This window comes from Melospiza melodia, chromosome 1, assembly GCF_035770615.1.
Source record: "Melospiza melodia melodia isolate bMelMel2 chromosome 1, bMelMel2.pri, whole genome shotgun sequence".
Taxonomy (NCBI): Eukaryota; Metazoa; Chordata; class Aves; order Passeriformes; family Passerellidae; genus Melospiza; species Melospiza melodia.
This window is the reverse complement of record NC_086194.1, coordinates 35918071-35944309: the sequence shown is the minus strand read 5'-3', so window position 1 is coordinate 35944309 and position 26239 is coordinate 35918071. Positions and strand designations below refer to the sequence as shown.

Genomic DNA, 26239 nt, shown 5'->3' with positions numbered 1-26239 from the left:
TATCAGGGAATGTTGTGCTTTCCTTAGTAAAGACATTAGCACTCTTCCCAGGGGGTGGCAATATACAGGTTTAACTCTGTTAATTCAGTTGTGAGTCTGGTGTTGATGAATTATACAGCACTGACCCATTTCAGCACAGAAACCAGAGCTATGTGAGAGTGGTGGGACTGAGTAGCTGGGAGGGAAGGGAAGATGAGACTTGCAGCCAGCTGTGTGGGTGCAGAGAGATGAAGAGGAAGCACCAGCACTGATATGCAAATAAAAGGGACAAAACAGTTGGTTTGTAGCATCTTGTAGATTAGGAAACTGCTTGTTAGCTGAAGCTAGTGACTTAGCTGATGACTTCTGTCCTTAAATAATGAGATGCTCTTTACTGTGAATTGAATATAACCTGAGATTTTCATTGTTTATCTCTACAGTAATGTATGTATGTGAATTGAGTGAACAGTACTATGTAAGTAGATTGTTTTCTACATGAATAAAGTCTACCTATTTAGGGCAGCCTGAGAACAAATATTTTTCTCAGTAAGTTACTGAAATGGTACATAAATTTGAGAAGTATGAAGCAGAAGTCTGCCTATTCTAATGCTTGCCATCTGGTAAAAAAAAAAAAGAAAAAACCAACTCAAGCTTTTGTTGTTAAACTTCAGAACTGAAGTTACCTGGGTGGGGGTGAAAGTGTTTACAATTGTAAACTGACTCATATTAGAACTTCCTGAATGTTCAGGTTTTGTAGGGAACTGCCTGTTTACATGACTGCAGTCTAATTCTGACTGTGTCTTGAACTGTTGTGAAGTCATCCTAAATGTTTAATGTTTCCATATTCTCAGACAATGAACTTCACTTAATGGCCTGTCTAATTCAAGATGATGAGCATTTGCCTATAAGTCACTCTTGGTAATTGTGCAGTCATGCAGTTATACTTAAGCTCCACTCTCACTTTGTGCTGAAGTCCTGTACCTGCTTCCAGCTGGTGCAGAGAAGAAAGCATAGATTTTTTTTTTTTTAATTTTTCTTTGGCAAAGTGAAGATACAGCACTGCCTTAAGGAAGGAAGGGAAGGGAGCACAAGCAAGAACAGTCAGCATGACAAAATGAAAATGAAATTACAGTCAGTTAAAGCATTGAGACCAAAACAAGCCTTTTTTAGAGCTTACAGAACTCTAGCAATCATGACGAATCCATGTTTTGTTTCAAGATTTTGCTGTTTGTCCTCCTTTTTGTTTTTGTTTTGATAGCTCCATCTATGCTGGTCCCCTTGACAAAGGAGAAAGTTGAACCTTCCATCAGGAGCCTGGTCATCAAACAGCAGGCAGCATAATAGACCAGGGATCTACCCAGCACGTAGATGGAGGAGCTGCTTGTGTCATAGGCAGCTTACCTGGGGGCAGTGAAAAGCATTTTCAGGAAGGTCTGTAGTTATTTATATTCTAACATAATCTATACCTAATAAATCATTAAGTTATTTAAATTCATTGCTGCAGACTAAGTTTTGTACCATATTTGGGGTAATTGGTATTCTCTCTTTCCCTGTGCTATCTTCAGGTCATCTGCTTCTTCTGTCAGTTGCTCATGAGAGTGGGCAGATAATCTATGCAAGTCCTTTTTTTCATCCCAAGCACTTGATGTGTCTTTCCTGCCTCAGATCACTGTGTAGTGTCTGCTAACATTTCATTCATTCACCAGTATGTCCCTACAAAGTATTGTTGGTAGGTTAAAAGGAAGGACATAAATCAGGAGAGGAAGAAAAACAAAATGCTAACCTTGTTTTTCTGGTTACATTATTACTCATTGTTTCAAATTAGTGCAATGTCCCAAGCCATGGTAGAAGGATGCTTCAGAAACATCATGTTAATGGCATTCCTCAGCCCTTCCTCTGTCCCTTGCTAACTGCACAGTTTTGTTCCCTTCTTGCTGTGTTGGCTAAAACACGAGGATCGATAGAAAGAGGTCTTATGCTTAATTCTGTGCTGCTGTGCAGTCTTTGCCAGATCAGAACCCTGTAATGGTGCTGCCTGATGGCTTTTATTTCCTTTGCTCCTTGTCTCAGTTCCAGGAGCTGTATTTTGGTTTATAGCTCTGCTGTATCTCTTACCTTTTTTTTTTTTTTTAAACAGTGCTCTTGCATTCAGGGGGATAATTTTCAGTATTGAGGAGTACTTGTAGAAGAACACTTTCTCTTCTTTCTGTCACTGCAAGGTTGCAAAGGCCATTACTGACCTGCAGCAGTACTGATCCTGTAGTAACCAACCAGCTCATTTATTTCTTCCAGACCTACCCACTGACATTGTTTGCAGTTCCTTTCCATCCACAAGTACAGGAACATTTAAAATTTATTATCTAACACTGCTTAGATTACAGAAGGGTAAATCTATTAAAATAAAACCTTTCAAATAAAGAATATTTTAGGACTTGTCCGTAGATATTTCTCTATATTTTACCGTAAGTTTAGCAAATTATGATTTCTGCAATCAGGGATGTAAATAGTCAAGTTAATCTACTCCATAAGAAAGAGAGCTCAAGAGAGGAGTTTTTTGAATGCTTTCATTAAGAGAGTGAAAAGGAAAGGTGAAGAGAGGATTTATAGAACACCAGAGAGAACCAGGAGGACAGAAAGGGTTAGGATATCCCAGCTTGTCAGCATCAGTGAGCAGCAATGCTCTTCTGATGAACTTCAAGTTTCATAGTCAAGGATCATCCAAAGACCAACAGGTATCCAGCTGCCCTGTGGAGCTGTGTTTGCAATGACTCGATGATATTGATTCCTTTTTCTACCTGCTGCACCTTTCTACAGCACAGGAAGGGAACTTTTGCAGCATCTGTAATCTCAAACTAACACTGTGAATAATGCACTGTTTTTCTACACCCAGAGATGTAAAAAATGGTTTTTGATCAAGTATACCAGATTTGTTATTTTGGAAGGGCAAATATAGCTGCATGCAGCCATATCTTTTATTTCTGAAAGGACTTTGACTCTGCATATCATGAATTTGCTTCCTTTTTTTTTTTTTTTTAAACTCAACATCTAGCAAGCCATAATTTAAAAATTATATTTTTTATAGCATGGACTTGTACAGATAATTTATGGAGTTTTCACACCTGAAGATTGATAAAATTTTGATTATACTTTGCATGTGTTAAAACTGCTTTTGTAATCATTTAAGCATTAAACTTACTGCATATATAATTCAAGAGTAATTACTATAAGTGTCATAGATCATGAGTCTGTGTCCACAAGCATTGGAAGAATTTTGCAGAAAAACTGCCATGACTGTTGAAAAATTGTTGATTATATCTTTGCATTTTAGCGTTATTGTCACCTGGAAGGCTCTCTTGGTGCTGCAATGGCTGTACAAAATATCCCACACATTTAGGGTATCACTCTGGTTTCCTGTCTTGCCGTGCCACCCCTTGCATGGGGGAGCAGTGAGATGTTTCCTTCTGCAGAGCTCTGCTGGAGCTGACAGGAGGCAGGGAAACAGCATCAGTTTGAGCGGCAGGAGGAACAGCAGTGCCAGCGGTGCTTTGGAGGCTGTCAGAGCGCTTCAGCTCCCGGCCCTGGCACTTTGCCACGCCAGTATTAGCAGGGCTCTCCTCCTTGCTGACTGGAGGTGTTGCGGAGTTGTTTGGGACCTGTCATTCTGGAGGAAGTTCTTTAGAAAATTAGCTCTTTGGCTCTGCAGTGGCCACAAGCACAAAATGAAACCTGCAGGCCTGAAGCTTGATCTGGTGGCAGCAGGTGGCCAGAGTGAACTGAACCTAAAGACAGGATGAATGTACCTGCAGAAGAGATCTCAGAAGTGTCTGCTGGAGCTCAGCCTTCCATGTTGTGGCAACCCTTATTATCTTTACTGGCATACAGGTGTTTTAGATGTGTCCTAAAAAGCCCTGGTGTTGGTTTTTATATGTATGTTTGTTTTATGTGTATATGTAGTCATACATATATGACTGTCCTACCCACTAGAGCTCCTTTTATGATGCCTGACACATGCCTTGTTTTTTAGGAAAAGTAACCTGTAAAAGTAGGATGGATAATTGAAGAAAAGAGGGGGAATTGTTGGAATTACATCATTTGACCTCAGGGTTTCGTGACCTGCTCTTTTGTGGAGTGCAGTGATATGTTGCCTGCCTGGGAAGTGCTGTGTTGTCACAGGATGCCTGTTCAGAATGCCAAGTTCTTACTTTTCCCTGTGTGGCATGGCTGCAGAAGTAAGGTGCAATCCCTTGGTGTATATTTGCACTGTCTTGATTTTTTCACTGGATAAGAAGCAATGAAAATGACCTGTAACAAGCAAGGTTAAAATACTGACAGAAACATTAGGGTATGTTTTTCTTGTAACTCTGTTTTTCTTTTAAGAGGTTAATTAACAGCCAAAACTATGCTAATTATATGACTTGGAAATTATCTACCACAGTGAGTGCCAACATTTTCAGCTGACAGATAGGAGAAGGAAATACAGATACATGAACTACTGAATGCAAATGTTTTTCTGGTGTAGGGTAGGACTGTGTGTGTGAGAAATGGAGTACATGCCTCAATCAACCCTGTTCTTTTAAGCCAGCAGAGTAGGTCAATTTTTATGAAAGATTATTAGAGTTCTGTAATTTTAGGATGGAGTTTAATGATGTGCTTCTCCTTGAGTTGTTTTTTAAGTTTTTTGTTTCCATTTGCAAGGTTTCTAACAATAATGGTTGAAACTCACTGGCTTCTAATCTACTGCCTAAGGCCACGGTTTGATATTAGGTGGTAGCTGAGCTTAAGCAGTCTTTCATTCTTCTGCAAAGGGCTGAAAAGGGAGGGGAGAGGCAAATTATTTGGGTTAGCATAGGGCTGTGAAGTTGTTCTTGGAAGTTTTCCAAAGTAGGAAGTACAAATGAGAGTTTTGTATCACATAAACTTACTCTAATGTCTGTCTTTGTGTCAGATGTCCTGTAATCACAGATGATGTGCCTTGTGTAAGTGTTCTTTGGTTTGGGGACTGGAGGTGCGTGGAGAAACTTGACTGTGGTCTGCCTTGGACCTTTCTCTCTGAGTAACTTTGATGCTGTTGGTCTAAAACTTCTTAGAATGTGTTTGGAAACTCAACAACAGGCTTGATCTTTGTGTCTGGTTCATGATTGTTCTGGGCTTTGAGTGTGGTTGTGAATTCTTCTCTAACTGTGAAGGAACCTGGGGTCTGCAGAAGTCTGCTTCTATTTATAACACACTATGTTGACTTACATTGACTGAAAACTCCAAAAGAAGAAAAGTTCCACTGTCAGGATACTCAGCTTTTTCCCATCTCTGATCTGACAACAGTGTGTCAGTTTTCCTGCAACATTTTAGAGTTGCTTTTTCCCCCTCTTAGGGTGATCACATGCTCTACCAGTCGGTTTTGAAACTGGAGATCTGAAAATGACACCAAAATGACTTTCTCTTGCCTTCCATCTCTTCTCAAGAGGTTACAGTGAAAGTAGAAGACCGTGTTTGGGTAGTCCAGTTGCCATATGCCAAAAGTAGTCTGAACTTGCTGCAGCCTTTTTTTTTCCTCATAGAAACATGTATGGATAGAGGGCCCTTCAACATTTGTGCCTCTTATGTGTGCAGCTTTCATTCTTGGACACCATCCAGTGATGGCCTGGAGTCATGCCTGTTGTGACTAGTGATCCCTCTATCTCCCTGCACAGAGATATGTGCTTGGGGTAGGGAAATATCTAGTATGAAAACACTCATAGAAAAATGCCTAAGTTGAAATAAACTCTAAAAATAGTAATTAACAAAGCATGTCAGTCTAAGAGTAAACTGCAGTCTTCTGGAATAGAAATTTTCATCTCAGCTCAACAGGAAATGGAAACAGAAAATAGTAGTTAGTGTTTATTATTCCACACATCACCTCGGTAGCTGTATGAATACCACAACATAAGCACACCGGTTGTGCAAATATTTTTATCAGCAGCTGGAGAAGATAACATTTTGAATTGCCATTAATGAAAACCTTATCTATCAAGATGGACTGTTCCTTACTTTATTCTGTTTCTTGGTTTGATTGTGCTGTAATAACATTTAATTCAGCAGGTTGGGGATGAGGCCATTCATCTGACTGGTTTTATTTTCTGGAATAGGCAATGGTAAAACTACAAAGCTTTGTTTAAAAGAAAAAACAAATTGGGCATGTCTTTTGACTGTGAGAATGCACTGAGAATAATTATCAGTATATTAGGGTATAATAAAATTGTTTTAACAGTTTCCAAACAAACAGTTGCCTACATATCACCTGTATGCTTTTGAAGACTTAGGTTACAGCCCCTACTTCAGGGTGGTTCTTAAAGCTGGTCATCAGCACCATTTAATTTTTTTTTAAATTTTAGCCTAAAAGTCATAGGCAGCTGTTCAAGAGCTGCTTTCTGAGTAGGTCAGCTGTCATGGCTGTGGGCTGCTTCTAGTAGGTGTCAAAACCCAGACGGGTGACAAAAAAATGTAAAACATAAACAAATGAATACAGGAAGGATGGGAGAGGGAATGACAATGACAAACATTAAATAAAGAACTATTTTTTACAGTGTTAATAGGAAACATAGTTTGGTATTTAAGACAGCTTACCTAAGTATCAGATTATAGATTTTCTTGGTAAGAGGACAGAATATGAAAGGATAGCAGAATCTTCTTTGCTGTGCTGAAATAAACCAAGTTAGTAAAAGTATGCAAAGTTTTGAGAATACCTGTTTTATGTAGCTATTAGTGTTTTAAATCAGAGTCAGTGCTGCAAATTAAATTACATTTATGACAAATTTCTTGTTATTCTGTACTTTATGTTCCATGTTTATAGAAGATACAGAGTACTTTTTGTTGTGCTTTTTGTATTATGTTGTACAAAGGTTCTCAGTGATAAGACTAGACAAAAGGTTAATCTATTTTCAGTGTGGTTTATTGGCATGGATTGTGGGAATTTCAAGGGAATGTTTGAGCTTGAGTACGTAGAGAACAGGACGGAAATTTTTGATTTAAAAATTACATTAGGAAAAGATATGAATATAACTTGCTAAGATTTAAGTATAGCATCTACTTACTTTCAAAGAATTATAAAAAATAGCACTTAAGCAGTATATATTTCTTGCCAGGGGATTGAATTCAAACTGCTTCATGAACGGAAGTCATGAGCTAAGCACTTGGAACGAGTTTGTGAAAGCTCACTGTTTGAAAGCAGCATTAGACAGTAGCCTCTTCTGGAACAAATGGTATTTTCTTTACAATTACCCCTCTTAATTGGTCTGTTCAGTGTTGAAAATCAGAAGAAGCTGGGAAAAAGAAAAGCTTCTGCAATGAAGTGAAGTCTGACAGAACTGTGCTAATCCTAAAATTTTGACGGACTTTGTGGCCACCCCCAAGTCATTGATTCAGCTCATTAACTGTCATTGTATGAAGGAAATATTGTGGACTACTTAACTCAAGATATTTTTGGAAGATTTTAATTAGTGGCACATATAATTAAAACAACTTAAAATATTTTTTTTAATTTCTGTTTTTGTTAGCTGCTCTGATAAAATCACAAATTAAAAAGTATAGCAAAAATAATAAAAGTAAAGTAATTAGTGCATTAAAGTAATTAATGCAGTGTAAAGGTTATCATGTGCTATTTAAGTGCATCCAAAAAGCAAAAATAGTACTCAGGATAACTCACTTTGATTTGCCCAGATCTGCCCTTCTGAACACAGGTAGAGATTAATTTAAAAAGTGTAAGTAAAGCAATCAGCTGTCTGTTCTGAAGAGTGTCACACCTGGTGATCTTATTTAATAGTAGCTTGCTTTTCTTCTCCCAAGGGAGGGATTTAAGCAGTCAGGACTGAGAGGTGTTGCTGCAACATTGCATTGCTATTGTGGAGAAATGCTAGAATAATCATTTTACAGGGGGTTTCTTTTGTGGCTGGTTTTGGTGTGCTGGATTACACCCTGTTTAGTGCACATTATTTTGCTGTTCTGTGTTTGGAAGGTTGGAAGGTGTGTTCATCACCAGGGTTGGAAATGACTTCTGGAGATATTAGTCCAACCCTCCCAAGGCAGGGTCACACCGAGCAGGTGACAGAAACTCACTCAGGTGGGTTTTAAACTGAGTCTCTGGAGAGGGAGGCTCCACGACCTTTTGGGGCAGCCTGTTCCAGTGCTCTGTCACCTCAATGAAAATAAGCTGCTCCTTGTGTTGAAGTGAAACTTCTTGTGGTTTGGTTATGGACGCTGCTCCTTGTCCTGTCACTGGGCACCACTGAAAAGAATCTGGCATGATCCTCTTGGCATCCACCTTTAAGATATTTATAAGCATTGATGAGATCCCCTCTCTGGCTTCTCTAACCTAAGAGGTCCAGCTCCCACAGTCTTTCCTCAAAAAAGGAGACGTGTTCTCACAATCTTTTCCCATCTGGCCCCTATCTTCACCCTGGAGAAGTGAAAAGCTTGAAGTTTTCATGTGGCACAATTCTTGGGTTCCTGTCTGTCAAGAAAAAATCTGTCGTGTTTTATTTAAGAGCATTGCACCTAGATAATTGTAGGTAGGCAAACATACTTTGGAAGTGAATTCTATTTAGTCAGTGTAATTGCACTTTACCTGAGCAAGGTCTTAGTTTGGTTTGTGCGTTCTTCTTTAGATTGATGGCATGACTTGGTTGGGATTCATTTTCCTGAGAATGTCTGTGTCCACCAAGCTGTAACAGTTAACCTGTCTTTTTTCTCATCCCTTGAAGTGTTCCACAAACTGAAATGTAATGGTATTTTTTTTTTAAAATTACCCTTTTTTTTTTTTTTTTTGTAATGGTCAGATCTTGCTGAACTCCAAAACTGTGCTCTTCTGTACAGCAGTCCTCAGGTCAGATAGAGAAGGTGACTGGCTTCTGGCAGTCAGAGGTAACTGATTTTCTTCCCTTTGCAGTCTGTATTGATGTAGTGGAATCTGGTGTGGCACTTGTGCCTGGCAGGTAAGAATGCCAGTTTGCCTCATTCAATTGTGTGGAAGTGGCAGTCACGATTTAAGCTTTGAGCAATTGATAGAGTGCACATAAGGAGATGTTTGGCCATGTGTCCTGTCCAAGCAACTGGATTTTTCCCTCGAATAAGAAAGTCCTAAAGTGTAGTGGTAGTACCCTCTGTATTTCCTGTGGAATTACAGTGAACTGGAAAATGTGGATCTTGTTTTTCATTCAAATATTTGACTTGCAGTTGACTGATTTACTCCTCTTGTAAGGTGAAGTGCTGCTACATCCCCATGCAAAAATGTGTCTGAGTATACTGGCCAGTTATCTTTTACTGTTTTGCAATTTGGGGAATGAAAGCTGTGTATCATTTAGCAGTGTTAAAATCTCAAAGCTTTGTTCTGACACACCTATGTGGAATGCCTTTATTCCAAGTGAATTCTGACTCTCCCATTTTAAAAACATGTTCTTGTCTTGTTACAATAGCCTCGAGGCTGATAAGACAACACCACCCCATGTGTGCTAGTGTTTATATGAAATTGCAGATTCTTAAATCTATTCAAAGAGCTGCTTATTCCATATATTTTGTTATGTTTTCCAATTTTTTTTAAAGGCCTAGTCAATAGGATTAAGAAGACAATTGCTGTTTGCTTTGCTTGCCCTGGGAATAGAGAAATGACGGCATGCACTGTTATTCCCAGTGTATTATGGCACTTCCTCATTAAAGATCCCGTGAGGCCATTTGGATGTACTTCTATTTTTGTTTTCAAAAATTAATCTAAAATTATTCTTTTTAAAGGTACTGTTTTCCTTTCAGGGAGGGAGAAGCAACTCCAAGGAAGCTTTTACTTATGGTGGCTTCTTTCTCTTAATGCATGAGCTGAATGTTTCCAGTAGGCATTCTTTTTTTTTATGCCTGTAACTTAGTTTTGCAAATGCATCCTTTTTTGTTTGAAATAGTATTTAGGTTTTATAATTCTGTCTGATGGATGTGTATTATCAAAAATACTCCTAACCCTTCTTCCTGTTTTTCCTACCCTTGTATTTGGTAGAGTGGAAGTGTTAAAATTCAGACACATGAAAATTAAATAGTAATGATTAAAACCCATAAATCAAGAAACAATTTCCTAAAGGTGGTGTGCTGGTAAAAGATGACCTCTCAAACTTCCACCCTGCCATCCTATAAATACTATTGATCAAGCCTAATCCTTGTGCCTTGGCAGATACCTAAAGTATGCAATTCTTTCCTCCCTCTACCCAATATCCATTTTTAACTGCTCTCTTCCCATGGATGTTCTGAAATATGTCATTGCTGTACACTAGAAAGTCTCTGTTCCACAGTCGTAATCTGAGGGTTTTAACTCTTCAGTCCTCCTGTGTATTTTAAGCTCTGTGGTTTCTGTGAAGACAGACTGTAGGCTTTGACAGGTAACCTGCTATGGACAAACGTAGACTCAAATAGCTCCAAACCTGTGCTTTCTTCTGATACTAATGTCTATGAACATCACTTCTTGATTTGTATTTCTCTTTGAATGTGACAGGCATCTGTTCAGAATAGAAAGCATTACTCTTTTCTTGTCTTATGTACAGTGTTTTTGAAGAGTAGCTGTAGGTTCTAAAGAAGTCTGTCCTGGCTGTGAAGTTTCTTAATGGGTTGATTTATGTATGAACTGCTGTGACTCACAGCACACCACCTCGTTTTTATCCAGATAATTACCTTGCTAAAAGATGTGTGAAATGTAAAGATTTTTTCCCTCAGCTTGAGGAGAAATACTATTGTCTATCTGTCCTTTTGATGTTAAGTTTGATCAGAATTCATCTTCTGCTTGCTTTGCCTTCTTCCCAAATTTTTAAATGGAAATTATCTCTGAAGTGCTTAAAGAATTGTAATAGTGAAAATGAAGGCCACAGCTGCAACTGAGTGCAGTAGCTGCACTACTTTGTTTGTGGGGTTTTTAAGGTGTATGTCATAAGAATTTTCAATGTTGATATGGCTTTTTGTATAAGTAGTTATTGTTTGAAATTATACATGTGCACATGCTGAAATAAGATGTAGGTAAAGGTTTCTGGATTTGTTAGAGGATCTTACTCCTCTTCTGCTTTGATCATTTTTCATTTTTAACAGTGGTGTGAACATCAGAGGATCAACACGTGTTTTCACTTATGTCATTTGGGATGCTTCATAGGTTCACAAATCCTCAGGCTTGTCAGGTCGTTATTTCACCTCTTGTTTTGTGCCAGGGAGCTGTTCAAGCTCAAAGCTTTTATCTGAATAGCAAATCACAGAGTCAGATTCAACATCAAGAGAACTATTAAATCTGGTTTTTAATTTACTTTTATTTAAAAATGGTCTAATACTTTTGCCATGATCTCTGACAGTTCTGCTGATTCATAATGAAGCAGCTTGAATTACTGCTTTGTTTGCCTGTGAAGCTCCTCCACGTGGTTGTCCTTGGTAAATAGTAGTCACTGAGGAAACAGTAAGGGATAGCATCCTCCTACCCCCTCAAATCCTCCTCCTTCCCCTCAAATCAGCTCGGCTCACAGCTGCATGTGCATGTTAATGGTATTGATTTTATGTTAGTGTACCTACTTGTGAACTGTGATTATTGGGGACAGACATCCCTGTGAATATCTGCTGCTGCTGCTAAACCTGCTGGGAGTTGTAAATGCTGTTAATATAACCTCTAGAATGCTCTCAAATAATATGCCTGATTTTAACCAACAAAAAATTAGAGGATCAAGTAAGTAAACCAATATAAGTACATCAGTGATCTTTTTTTTAGATTGTAAACAGTTTTCTTATATACTTAAAAGATGAAGGCATGAAAACAAGGAGAAAGTGAGATACCATTTTAAATTATTTGTACATTTTTGCTGCTTAAAGCTTGGTATAAATATAAACAAGTCATCACAAGGATTTTGGAACAGCAGATGGATGTCTATTCTCCTCCTTCCAGCCCCCAAGATATTCAGGAATATCTTGGGAAGAACTTGTTGTCCTTCCTGTATGTACTCCAGTTTATATGTAACCATGATAAATAAATTCTGTGTGCTACATTGAAACAGTCTTTAGCATCATTTAGTATCACTGACACTCATCAGATGTAAAAGATGGAGGGTTCAGTGCTACATATGTTAAATTACATATCCTGAGATCCAAAGTAGAGCTTAGTCTTGTACTTTAAAATATATTGCTTTTATTACAACTAAAGTAATGTTGGTAAGCTCAGCCTCCCACATAGTTGGACTTTCCAGGACTTTTTAAAAGAGTACCAAAGACACCTGAACTTGGCACATTTTTCCAGTATTAATAATTGGTTTCATGCTAAGCCTTGGTTATGACTTCCATGAGTTTGGGTCCCCCACCCACCCAGCTGTTTTGGGAATGGCAGTTTTCTGTGGCATGTTGCCCCAGACACTGGTGATGCTTTGTCTGCCCTGGCTCAGATGCTGCCATGAGGCATCTTTTTGGGTGAGACTTCCCCCACCTTTGCTGAGATTAGTCTCACACTGCATCTTTGTGAGCTCCTCATTTCTTCTAATGTGGTTATTGCTTTTACTCTGCTCAGCATAACTTGCTTCAGAAGGCTGCTTGCCAGTGTTGATTCTGTTGTTTTCTTGCTATTTTTTTTTTCTTAGTCAATGCATTTGGTCTTGTCTCTGTAACAAATGGTTATCTTAAATAGCTTCCCTCTGAATTATTGATGTTCCACAATGACTTCTTGCTCCAATCTATTTATACTTTGAGCCTATCTGCATTATTCTGTGAGATAGGAATATTCCTCTGAAATACAGCATTAATCAGCCTCTGCAGTATTGTTATATATGAGTTTGTAGATACTTCTGTACTATTGATTTCTGTGTAGCATTCTACAGCTAATTATAAATTCAGAGAACAAGGTGTTCAGTGTCTGTCACTGTAGGTAGTTCTTAGTTTAACTGCTAAGTCTCCTTTTATTTCCCAGCTTAACTGCATCCATAGCATTAAGAGCAGAGCATCATATTGCTTTGTGTTATCCCTGCTATCTTGCCAGACAATCATCTGAATGTCAGTACAGATGGTATGACTCATTTACACTTGTCCTAAGCAGGCAAAGTACTTAACACCAAGTATGTGCCTCCAGCTTTTGATTCCTGTGAAAAAGAGTGTTTCCCTCTCACCACCCCAACGAGAGTTATTTTGCTATGATTCAATCAGATTTTAGTTCACTTTCCTTTTAAAATTAGGGAAGCAGTCTCTTTTTTTGTTTCCCCTACCTAAAATGCAATTGACACTGTTTTTAAAAGATGCCAGACCTCTGCTGATTTTGCTGAGACCACTTTTAAATGGGGAAAAATGAAGATGAGCAAATGAATGGCTCCATTGTTTGGATGTAGAAAATACACTGAGGTACTGTAGACCTACTCTGCTACTTTTTCAGTACCTCTGGAATATAGATGGAATATAGACAACTGTTTTTTCCTAGTGTATGGGGAAGTTAGTGTATTCTGCAACTTGGGATGCAGATAAATGGGCAAACCTTTTTCCTTTTTAAAACAGAGTGGGTCTGATAGTGCTTCATTGTTGTCTAGACCTTGTATGGCAGCCTTGAATATGCTGAATGGTTTATCTCTCCTCTTTAGGAACAGGGATAAAAAAGAAATCTTAGAAACCTGTGTGTGGTGGTGGAAGTAGTGGAATATTATTTCTTTTTACACAGAATCATTACCTCTCTTTTCTCCATGCCTCAGCTGAGGATCTGCTCTTACAGGTAATGTTGAGGAGCATGCAGTGTGTTCAAGGCACATTTGGCACTGAACAGCACTGAAGTAGAGCTGAGAGTTTGGGATAAAATTGATAAATAGTCCTGTGCCTTACTTGTTTAATGTTTCCCTTTTCATCTAAGTCAGGTCCAAAAACTATTTCCATGTTGTGATATAGGATGTTGGTTTTTTTCTTTTAAAGGCAGTAAGTTTACTGAAAAAAAGGATAAGGAGCACATTCTCCTAACTTTTAAAAATATTAGTAATTTAAATGAGCAGAACTTTGAAGTTGTTTTTCATTATGCCATTGTATCCTATTTTCTACTTGTAAAAATAGTACAGCAGCTCTGTTTTTCAACAAAAACTTTGTTTTCTTGCAGCTTTTGCACATATATGCTGTGTCTCAACAAGAATTTGGAGGACCAGCCCTCCCTTAAACTGTGTAGGTGTTCATAATCACAGAACTGTGTGTCTGTTCCCACCTAGAAGCTGAGCATTCTTGTTTAAAGCTCCTACTCCCTCTGATGGCAAACTGCTGCGTTTCTCTTGCTTTCTGTGTTCACTTTCATCTCTCTCCCTTGGTCTCCATTTTATCTTCTTGCTGCAATGCTGGATTAGGCTGTTGTTTCATGTGTGTCCCACTGAAAGTGGAGTTTTAATGAAGCTGATAAAATTGAAGGGCCCTACCACACTGCATGTATACTAGACAACAGTAAGCTGTTTGGTTAGGTAGGAGGAAAGGAGGCAGAGCTTATCTTCTCCACTTGAATTTATTTAATATTTTTAACTATTGGAGTCACTCTTTTGTGGTACAGGTCATACTTACTTCCTAATGCTTGGCTTAAACTGATGACTGCACCTCCCTGAAGCTTGCATACAAGTACTCTGCTCTTTTAAACCCAAATTCTTTTTTCCAGAAATCAATTGTTTGGGTAATATCATCTTATGCTTAGTACAAAAACCCCTCAGTATTATAAAGACTGCATTAGTTACTTTTGTATGGGATTGTTATTAAGAAATTATTATCTTTTAAATCTTGTAGTTATAATAATAAAGATCTAATAAAGAGAAAAAAGAACTGTCATTGCAACTTGTGTGTTAATGATGTGATAGCATATGGTAATCCTATTAGTAAAATTGGCATGTTGATTACAAATAGTAATCTAAACCAAAATTTTAGATTTTAGAATTCTAGTGAAACCAAGCTGTTTATCATGTGGTTACAGAAATAAGACGTTGTATAGTTTGTATGTCTCTGTACATCTTTGTGTAGAAGACCAGCTTGAGAGAAAAGATAACCAAACTGTTGGCCCTTTGATAAATGACCCTTTGCTCCAACATTACTCAGAGCAGAAGGAAGTCAGCAGATCTTTGTGTTCTCATTGCATCCCTTTCCTGCTTCAGTAGTAGTAGTTTCAAATGTTTCTTGAAAGCGTTTGCTAAATTATTTAATTATTATTAAATATTACTCATTTAATTAAATCTAACCTTTGCTTAACATCAATTATTTAAATGGGGGAGGACTATCAGTTCTCGTTCATTGTCACTGACTACAATAGCACTGTTGGGTACTTACTGTGTGCGGTGTTGCCTTTCATGTGTGATGCTGGCAGGAGTTTCAGCTGGTGGAAGAGATGTAGGACTGCAATGAGTTTTCTGGTGTGCTGTCAGGCCTTTCCTGGTGGCATGAAATCCAAATCCATGGTGCATCTGACTCAGGGTCCCCTATTTTGTTCAGTTTGTAGGAACTGCTGGCTTGCAAGTATTGCTTCTGTTTGCTTGCTGAGCCTTGCACCTTGTTTGGGAGTACTATTTAGCACCTTTAGCACTATTCCCCACCTTGTTTGGGAATACTATTTAGCATGTTACTGGCAATTTTAGTGGAGGTAGGTGAACCTCTAAACATGTCAAAAAGACTGAAATAAAACTCTTTTCATTTTGAGCCTTTACTATCTCCTTGAATGTGAAGTCGGTTGTCTTAAAATTTTAGGTGCCTGCCTTAAATATGTGAAGTGACTAGAGCCTTCCAGGAATCCTGGCACTTGTAGGAGAGATATTAAACTAGTATGTGCTGGGAAGCAATTTCGTGGTCTTGCTCAAGTGTTTTGGTTTTCTTTGGTGTGCTGCCACCAAGTGACAAGGTTTGATATTGCTGCTCTTGTTTTCTGTTTTTGTTTTGTGTTCTTTTTAAGAGTGATTTCCACTAATCACTCTCTTTTCTTTCAAACTGAAAAAAATAGAATATTATTTTATTCTCCTGGTACATTCGAATACAATATTCCAAATTATTATTCCAAATAACATGACTGCTTGGAAAGTCTGACAATTTCAATATCCTGAAAATTTCAAGGATAAATGAACTGTCAAAGCTAAGCTTTTTTTTTCCCCCATCATTCTGCTGTTTAGTTTAAATATTCTGGATTCTGTAAATTATTGTGGAGTCTCTGTCACTGGAGATATTCACAAATCATCTGGATGCAATCCTGTGCCATGTACTCCAGGACTGAGCAGGGAGGTTGGACCTGCTGTGGTCCTTTCCAACCTCACCCATGCTGTGATTCCATGATTGGAAATAATCTTCAAACTGAACAACACAATGTAAGCACACATCTGAGCATAAACATCAAATATAAAAATGCTGAGATCAAAAACCAATATCTGGCAGATCAAAATGTATTATAGAAATAATGTTTGAATCCTACATTTAAACATTTCAGAGTATCTTTTGATGAACAATCTTACAAAAATAATCAGTATATTAAACCAATATTCTAAGCAACACTCAAAATACTCAAAATGCCTCCCTATTTGCTAATCTATAGAAAACTTGCTTTGCTTGGTAGGATAAAGGATGTTGGTGCATTTAAGGGGAGATTGTTGCAGATGGAGTGGGGTAGCCATGAGGTGCTAGGGGTGACCTGACACCTGTGCAGTTCACGCATCTGAGGTGTGCTGTCTCTTTGACCTGCTGGGCACTGTGTGTGGACAGGGATGATGGTGGGGTGCAGAAATTAGAGACAAGATTATACATTTCCACTGATTACTGATGCTGCCACTGATATTCTTTATCTTCTCATTCTTACAGGCTTGAGTGCTGTAAAAATTGCTGAGCAATGAAATTATGCTTTCTTTCTAAGAAAATGAAGACGTTTAAGACTTTAGTTACAGCATTATTTGAGAATATGATTAGAGGTCTGATTTGTACATGAGACAGTAGCCAAGGTACATCTGCACAGATTAGCAAATCCATCCTAAGTGCTGTTTAAAAAGACTTCAAGCTCTTACTAGAAAAGGTAGTCTCCTGTATATCCCTCCTTTGGGAGTTTCCTGGCTGTTCCCTTGCACTGTTGTTCAGCAGATCTTACAGCAGGCAACTTTGGGGGCTGAATTAGCAAAAAAACAGTTTTAGCTTTCTGCCACTTGTTCTCTATAGTTCAGCTTATGGGACAGTAAGGTAAATGCAGTGGCAGCACAAAGAAAACACTGGGGACATGTAACTAGAGCAGTGGTTCCTCTTTGTTCTTGGCTCTGCTGGGGCTGAATGTGTCACGTGCTACTCCACCCAGTTTGGAAAGGTGACCGAGGATTGTGTTTTGACCTGAGTAATTAATTTGTCATTAAGACTCATCTAAACAATGTTGTAATCATGCAGTTATTTTGGATTGGTCTGTACCTGCTTGCCACAGCTGTTACCTTGCTATTTACCTTCTTACGTACCCTGTCTTAACTATGAATGCTGAATATTTTGAGGTTTGCTCCCTGCTCTCCCCTTTTGCCCCTCTTCAGATGGAAGGGAGGCATCTGTGAAAAGTTGGCTTTCTTTGTAAATACATGTGTGAAGGAGGAGGGGAAAATAGTGATTCACTTGTTTTGGTCCACAGAGAGGAAATCCGTCAGTAAAACCTAATAGCAATAAAGACCAAAACAGTTTATGTAAATACATTGAAGCTTCCAGAGATCTCCTCTCTGGCACAGGAAATGTCACGTGTTGGTGACTATGCTGCCACTTCTATCCCCAAGTATTGGCCTATCAATATGCCAGCTGTGCTTCTTATTTTGCAAAAGAAAAACAATTAATTACCCGAGGTATGGTTTTGTTTGCCTCAGTAAATTATTGTAACAGTTTTAGCATAATTAAAACGTTTACTTCTGAGGTGACAGTAGTTGTTTCTGTAAAATATAGCCAGCATGTGATATATTGGGTTATATTTAAACTTAGTGAACAAGGATTTAAGTTCTGAATTTTTTTTCCTGTAAATTAGGAATTAATTTTGCCTGTGGCCATTTCAAGTCCAGTGTAAGTGTTCCTGTCTCATGGTGCGTAAAGGCTACCACAGTCACATGGCAATTCACAGGGTAAGACACTTCTGTATAATTTCATTAAATGCTCTGTTTCCTGTCATGTATTTCCTTGTTCTCCTAATGTTCTTCAAGTGATTGTGTTATTTATTAAAATAGCAAAATGAGTAAATTTAATTAAATCCAAAGTAAATTTCATTAATGCCACTCAGTGTTCGATGATGTAAGTTTCATTGGTTCCCCTTACAGAACTAACCTATAAAGGAATATCCAAAGTGTTTAGAACTGCTATTGTGGATAGACTTCTTAAATAAAAAAACACTTCTCCTCCTAACTTTCAAAGTAGTAGGGGTGTGTAATTCAGCACTGTCTTTATTCTATTTAAGGTAAATATATCAAGGCTGTATGTTACCTTAATTCTGCCATTTTCTGGCTTGGTTTGATCCCGGTGGGCAGCTCAGCCCCATGCAGGCACTTGTTCATTCTCCACCAGTGCGATGGGGGAGAGAATTAGAAATATAAACATGAGAAAAGTCATGGAGTGAGATAAAGGCAGTTCAATAGTGAAAGCAAACCTGTGCATGCAAGCAAAGCAGAACAAGGAATTCATTCACCACTTCCGTGGGCAGGCAGGTGCTGAGCCATCTCCAGGAAAGCAGGGCCCCATCACACATAATGATGACTTGGGAAGACAAATGCCATCACTCCAAACACTCCTCTCTTCATCCTCCTTCCCTCATCTTTATATGCTGAGCATGATCTCATATGGCATGGGGATATCTCTTGGGTCAGTTGGGGTCAGCCCTCTCAGCTCTGTCCCTTACAGCTCTCACATCACCAGCCTGCTTGCTGATGGGACATTGTGAGAAACAGAAAAGGCCTTGGTGCTGTGCTAGCACAGCTCAGCAATATGTAAAACAACTCTGTGTTATTAATATTGTTTTCATCACAAATCTAAAACACAGCCCCATTACAGCTACTGTGAAGAAAATTAACTTCTGTCCAAATACCAGTACACTGAGTGCCTTGAGCTAGTGTTTTGTATGCAGTGTTTCTGTCCTTCATGTGTTTGGATAAAGGCAACTGCTGTAACTACCTATTTTGGCATATAAATAAAACGGATAAGCAAAAAAGGAGTGAAACTTGTCAGGATGTGATGCCTGTAATTTAACAAGTAAACTGTATGAGGTCATCTGGTTTGTGGCAGCACTTTTTTTGTTAACTGTATTTATTTTGATAGTACCTGGATTGTAGAAGGCTGTGAGAAAAATTGGTTTAGGTTGATTGAGCCGCTCACTGGTGATGGAAGCCTTCAGGAGAACACAGGTAGACTTCCATTACTGCTTTAGAGTCATGGGTGTATTTTAGCTTTGCACCTGAAGTTGCATTTCCTTAATTTCTTATACGTTGGGGATTTTTTGCTTCAGATTCTGAACTTTGATTTTTATGTTTGTCCTGGTTTAGGGGAAATATGGGAGATGTCCCAGTTTCAAGGCTAAGCATCATTGTTTCATTTGAAATTACAGATTTGGGTTTTTTTTAAACTGAAGTATGTTTTCCTGTTTAGCCATGACAGTGACTCTTGACTTGTCTATTGCCTTCTGGTTTAGACTAGTTCAGCTACTTCCTTTCTTCCTTCTAGCATGGGAAAATAGATCAAGATTCTTTACCCTTAAAAGTAGTTCTGAAACTGTAAAAAGAGCATTAGTGTCAAGCTCTCTCCTGGGGCTAGAATCTCCCTAGAGGAGATTATCCTATGCTACTATTGTCAGTGTAGTATCTATGGATTCTCTGAACAAAGTAGTCCCTCTGAACAAAAGTCTAACTTGGAGTTTGCTGGCCTAACTGCTTTAGTTATGGTATAAAACCACTGTTCTTCCCAGCTTGCACAGATTTTCTGTAAATTTTATTTTTATAGGTCTGAAAGAAGTAGTTGCTTTGCTCTTTATGGAGGCTGAAACACTTTTAAGCTGTTACGCTCTGTTTTGTTGATTCCTCTTGCTAAGCTGCAACACTTATGGAGGGAAAGATATTTAAACCTGGCATAGTGAAAAAATCATAAGAGCTTAGACAAAATGTAAATCCCATCTTTTTCTTGTCTGTTGAGGAAGAACTGGTTATTTGTAGACTATTCTGGATTTCTGGAAAAGCATTGCAGTTTTTAATGCTTGACTTCAAAAGTGAATTTACCTGAGAAGCTTGTGTACATAATTTCAGATTATTACTGCTGAATAAAAGCTGAGAAGGCCAGTTTTGACCAACAGGCTGCATGTTCTAATTAATTTTTTTTTTACTGTGCTGATTCTGTATTGAAGAAGACCTCTACTTTGAAAGAAGTAGCACCTACATGTTTTTTTCCTGTGTTGCTACCACCAGGTTAGAAAACTGAAGGCTGTTGTTGTTTAGCATGTTCTTACCTTATTCCACATACCACTTCCATGTAGACTGTGACTTTGAAACAAACAGCAGTAATACTTCTTGCCAATAATGAAAAGGTGCATTTTTCATATTATTTTGGTTTGAAAGCCCCAGATTCTGGGAACGGTAACAATGATATTAGGACAATTTTGGTGAACTTTACATTCTAAAAGTTCATGATGGTATGACAGATTTCTAAGCAGAGGAATTGCTGGATGTGAGAGGAAATAGTTTCAATATTTCTCTCTCCAGTCTCAACAGCTTTCTTGTGCTGGATGAGGAAGACTGTCATGAAATGGTAGTTCCAGTTGCTGGAAATATTTGCTTCAGTGTGTGAGACGTGAACCTCGCTTAGTTCATTAAGACCTTTCATGCTTATACAGTAATCCTTCTTTCTCCATGCATTTCTACTACTTGAATATGTGACTTTCATAATCAAACCCAAAAGCTGTGATTTGTCTGGGAGCTCCATATGGGCAAGTCTGTTTATAAAACTGAAGCAAGCAGTAGTCGTTTGCTTTTCACAGCCCTCCCAGAGCTGATCTCACCCTGGTCTCTGTCAGCTGGTCTCTGTTGGGACCTTGGAGCATGGCAGTCCAAGTCCCCAGCAAATGGGATACCTCTGGCTGAGCCCATACAGGGCCTGGGTTTGGCTGCTGGGGGTTCCCCAGCTGGGGTGCAGTGGAAGCCATCTCCCTTGTGAGTGATGCTCAGCAAGACCCTTAACTTGCAGAGCTTAACAGTGTCTTTGTTGGTAAGTATTGCTTGTGGGTACTCCCGACTATACTTACAGCATTTGCAGCAAAATTGTTAAAACTGGAACTGTTCGATTAAAGCCTTCTTTTGCAAGACACATTCCTGTTGAGACTAGACTAAGGACTTCAGAAGGTTTCACTATACTCCTTTTGTTTTGTCTTCAAGTTTCTATGGTTGCTATGATTTGCACAGAAGTGTTCAATTTGGGATAGTTACCATATGGTTAAGATGATTATGTCTTTCCAGGATTTCAAGGTAAATTACATACAGAATTTCATCTGAATAGATGGCCAAACTCATGCTCAGCATTGTTGCAGAATGATCTGTTTGTCGGGGATGAGCCATTTGTCGGTGAGGGGAGACTGGGACGCTCAATATGAGTTATCAGCAAGTTCTGTTTATTGAAGAGAGCATCAGACACTTATACAGCAAGTAATAAGCTTATGAATATTCTGTAAGCCAAGCAGTCGATTGGTTAAACTATACCATCAACTCTTCTTCATTCTTTTGGGCCTACATTTCTTATTTCTCATGTCTCTCTGTCTACTTGTTATCATACCCAGCTAGACCCAAAGACACGCTATCTTGCAGGTGCAAGACTTAGAATTAGCCACAGCCTTTACTTTTCCAGTCTCTAGTCAGCTAAATTCCCAACACAGCATCAGGAGAGAAATGGCACACAGAACTCTCTCAGATCTTCGTTAGGACAACCTCCCCAGACTGTTCAGTTTATGTAGCTATTTATTTTGCTCTCAAAGAATCACCTCCCTTGGTCTGCTGGCTACACTGGTTTTGATGCAACCCAGGACACGTTTGGCTCTCTGTGCTGCAAGCACACATTGGTGGGTTACAATGAGCTTCTTGTCCACCCACACACCCAGGTCCTTCTCCCCAGGGCTACTCTCAATCCATTCTCAGCCCAGTCTCTACTTGTGTTTGAGATTGCCCCAACACACATGCAGGACTTTGCACTTGGCCTTGCTGAACCACATGAGGTTCACACAGGCCCACCTCTCAGCCCATGAAGCTCCCTCTGGATGACACCCCTTACTCCAGTGTGTTACCACACCACCCATCTTGGTATTGCTGGCAAGCTTGCTGAGGATGCACTTGACCCCACTGTCCATGTCTCTGACAAAAATGTTTAAAAGGAGCAGCCCCTATACTGACCCCTGAGGGATATCACTTATTGCTGTTCTCCACTTGGACATTGAGCTGCTGACTGCAGCTCTTTGAGTGAGGCCATCCAGACGATATTTTATCCACTCAGTGGTTCATCCATCAAATCCACATCTCTCCAGTTTAGAGTCAAGAATATTGTGCAGGACAGTGTCAAATGCTTTTCATAAGTCCAGGTAGGTGATGTCTGTTGCCCTTCTCTGTCCACCACTGCTGCACAAGCCCATCATAGAAAGCCAGCAAATTTCTAAGGCATGATTTGCCTTCAGTGAAGCCAGTGCTGACTGTCACCAATCACCACCTTATTTTCCATATGCCTAAGTGTAGTTTAAAGAAGAATCTGTTCCGTGATCTTGCCAGGCACTAAGGTGAGACTGACCAGCCTATAGTTGCCTGGGGCTTCCTTACTTCCTTTTGTAAAATGGGAGTTATATTCCCCATTTTCCAGTCAGTGAGAACTTCACTGGACTGCCATAACTTCTCAAATATGATGGTTTAGCTTAGCCACTTCCTTGGGCAGTTGCCTCAGGACCCATGGATATATCTTACCAGGTTCCATGGACTTGTGCACCTTCAGATTCCTTACATGATCTCAAGCTCGATCTTCTCATACAGAGGGAGGTTCTTTTTTTTCCCCAGTTCCTGCTTTCACATTCTGCAAACTGGGCAGTGTGGCTGGAGCATTTGCTGGTAAAAACTGAGGCAAAATAGTCACTGAGTCCCTCAGCCTTACATGTCCTGGGTAACCAGGTCTCCCGTATCTTTCCGGAGAGGACCTACATTTTTCCAAGTCTTTCTTTTATTAATAATGTACCTAAAGGAGATTTATTTTTTTACCCTTAATGCCCTTGAATAGATTTACCTCTGCCAGTACTTTTCTATCCAGATCCCTGTCTGTTCAGACAGTTTGTCTCTAGTCCTCCCAGGCTATCTGTCCTTGCTTCCCCCCTCTGTAAGCTATTTGTGTTTGTTTGTCCAGGAGCTCCTTGTTCATCCCTGCAGGCCTTCTGGTGTTCTGCACTATTTCCTGAACTTTGTAGGGATACATTGCTCTTGAGCTTGAAGCAGACAATTTTTGAATATCATCCAGCTCTCTTGGGCCCTTCTTCCCCCTTGGGCTCTATCCCATGGCACTCTACTGAGGGCATCCTTGAAGAGACCAAAGTCTGCCCTTGTCATGTCCAAGGTACTGAGCTTGTTGTGTGCCCTCCTGGCTGCCCTAAGGATCTTGAACTGAAGATCAAGTAGACTTTATACCATCCTTTTAAATGTCTTTTGTTAATAATTAAAAAGTGGGTTCTGTTTTGTACTGCTGGTACCAGTTGTATTTTTTCAGTTTTGAAGAGCTGAATCTTCCTCTTAGTTCCTCAACATCACATGCTAGAAATCTGGAGGCCAAGCTGCTTTGTGGTGTAGATGTCCTTCCTATAATTTGGGGCCTTGTGAAGATCAGGTTCCAGGTCTGTCCCCTCATCTGATCTTTACAGTTTCATATGTCTGGTGATTGTTTTTCTTGACTGATTTGTCATGGAATCAAACTAGAGCAACTTTAATGCAAATCATACTATTAGAGGAAGGTGCCCTGACAAATGTCCTGGAAGAAGAGTTGGTTTCCCCCTCTCCTCCTTACATCTTTCCTGAGGTTTAAGTGGCTGTGAAGATGATGGCTTGTAGTGGTTTAGTTTAGAAACTGAAAACTATGGTAGCTGATAACATTTGTTTTGCTCTTCTGTCAGTACAAAAATGATGCATGTCCTTATTTAGGAATACTGGAAACCTATTGCTAGCTACAGTATTTCCAAAATGCACTTGCTGAAAGATGGGTGACTGGTTTTTGGGTGGGGCATGTTATACATGTTATGGCAATTGTTTATGCCTGGAAATTGTTCTTTTGGGGTAAATTATTCAGGAAACTGGGTCACCAGACAGCTACAAGCTATCCAAACACATGGGTCATGTACAGATAAGAGACTGTAACATATCCATTATTTGTGTGTAATGGGTACCAGAATGGCACATGTTTCTTTGACCTTTCAAAATTTCAGTACCAGCTATAAAATACTGTGCTGCTATGTAAAACTTAGGATGCTATAACTTAAATTACTGTGTGGATTAAACAGATGAAAATAAAATTTATTTTTCCCCTAATTTTAGTCATACTGGGTGGGTGGAGGTTCATTGTTGGTTTGGGCTTTTAAATTTTTTTCTTTTCCCTTTATTTTTTATCTGATTCTGACACCCGATAGAGAAAACTTGAGTCTAAATTTTGACTGAGTTTAAAAGCTGGATGCCTGTGGCACTTAGTATGTGTGGTCTAGCATTTGTGCAGATGTTGTGGTAGCTCTTTAATGCAAATAATGGGGAGCAGAGTAAGTTTTATTTTTAAGTGTGTTACCATGGATTCTTTCTCCAGTGTGCACTTCAAGATGACCTCATTTTAATCTTTTATATTACGTGTGATATTTCCATAGCTGCTGACCAGATGGTGATAGTAATGACTGAAAAATAAGCTCCCTCCATGATGAATGGAATTTATCAGCTGCTGCTTTTTGGCAGGGGTGGGAGGGAATGTTGTAAAAATATGCTGACTGGCAGTTTGCTTGTTCCATCTCCCTTAAAGCCAGGAGTTCTATGAGGCAAGAAGTTGGATGTTTCTCTGATATGGAAAGTGAATATTTTTGTCCTTCTTTATCATGTTTTAATGCTACAGGAATTCCACTTTGATATATGTGAAACAAAGCTTGTATTACATAAAGAGTAAATGCTTGAGAATCTTTTCCCTTAGACTTGGTAAAGAGATGGAGTATTTAATAATTTTTTTAAACATGGAAAGTTTTACAGATTTTGCCAAAATATTAATGTTGTATTAATTAATGTTATAAGTACTTCAGAGAATAGAATTCAAGCAGTTTTTCTTAGAAGGTCAAGAATTTGAAGTACATTATATAATGTAGCTGCATTTCTTTTTTAAGAACTGACAATATCCTCTAAATGGCTTTGTCTTGCATATTTAGGTAAAGATAAATATTTCAAAAGAATGAGTCTTTTTTTCCATGGATATTAACATTTCTTGGATAATATTAATTCAGTTACCTCTACATTTCTAACAAGAGTTGCTAATACCCCTAGCAAATAACATTACAGGCCTATTATATATATATTACTCTTTATTTTTCACAGTTGAAGACTTTATAATTTTAGTTAGCAAGGAGTAGTTTGTTAGATTATCAGTCTTGAGATATGTAGTGTGTGATTTGACTATTTATATAGATATGCCACAGAGTTCTCAATCAAGAAGAAAGAAATAGCAGAGGTTTGGCGTTTTTTCATGTCACCCTGTTGGAAAGAGTGAAAAGTAACACACTTCTCCTTCCAGTATGAGAATCTGGAGGAAGTAGTGAATTTTACTAATATTCTTATGTAATCATGTGTGTAACTTTGAAGGTTTTCATGTACTTCAAAGAGTAAGAGGTTTTTGTGTAATGCCAGAAATTTATCCAGAGGCTGTTTCTGTCATTTGGCGAGGAACATTTCTGGTCTCATTCTTCATATGGCCATAATCCTATTTATCTTCCCGGTCTCTCTGTTCTGTGAAGAGTTAAAGCAGCTGTGGCTGCTTCCCTGCAGTTTGCAGGGTCTGAAGCTGGAGAGAAAAGGTCCCTTGTCCTTCTGTCTTCCATGATTCAGTGTTTGTGGGTGGCAGAGTTCCTCACTGCTCATCAAAAATTAATGCTGAGTGGTTCCTTGCTGAAAGGAAAGGAGCAATAGACCAAATAATGTCATCTTAAGACGACATTTCTAAAGAGGACAACATTTCATTAAAGGAAAAAGAAATTAATTGGAGTTTTTAAAAAAGACAGAAAAACAGAACAAAGATTCTGTAATCTGCGTAGACCGTAAGTATT

The 26239-nt window shown here is 38.8% G+C and overlaps 1 protein-coding gene across 2 annotated transcripts in view; it reads left to right on the top strand.

Moving 5' to 3' along the window:
* ANKRD28 (ankyrin repeat domain 28) overlaps nt 1-26239 on the top strand; it is a 119674-nt gene that overhangs the window by 6161 nt on the left and 87274 nt on the right. Inside the window, exon 2 of one of the 2 annotated variants that reach the window (XM_063153956.1) lies at nt 17945-18038. The exons of the other annotated variant lie outside the window; for it this stretch is intronic. Within the exon in view, the coding sequence (XP_063010026.1) occupies nt 17997-18038 (42 nt within the window). The 5' untranslated portion in view covers nt 17945-17996. The remainder of the gene's footprint in view (nt 1-17944; nt 18039-26239) is intronic. 2 annotated transcript variants of the gene reach the window in all.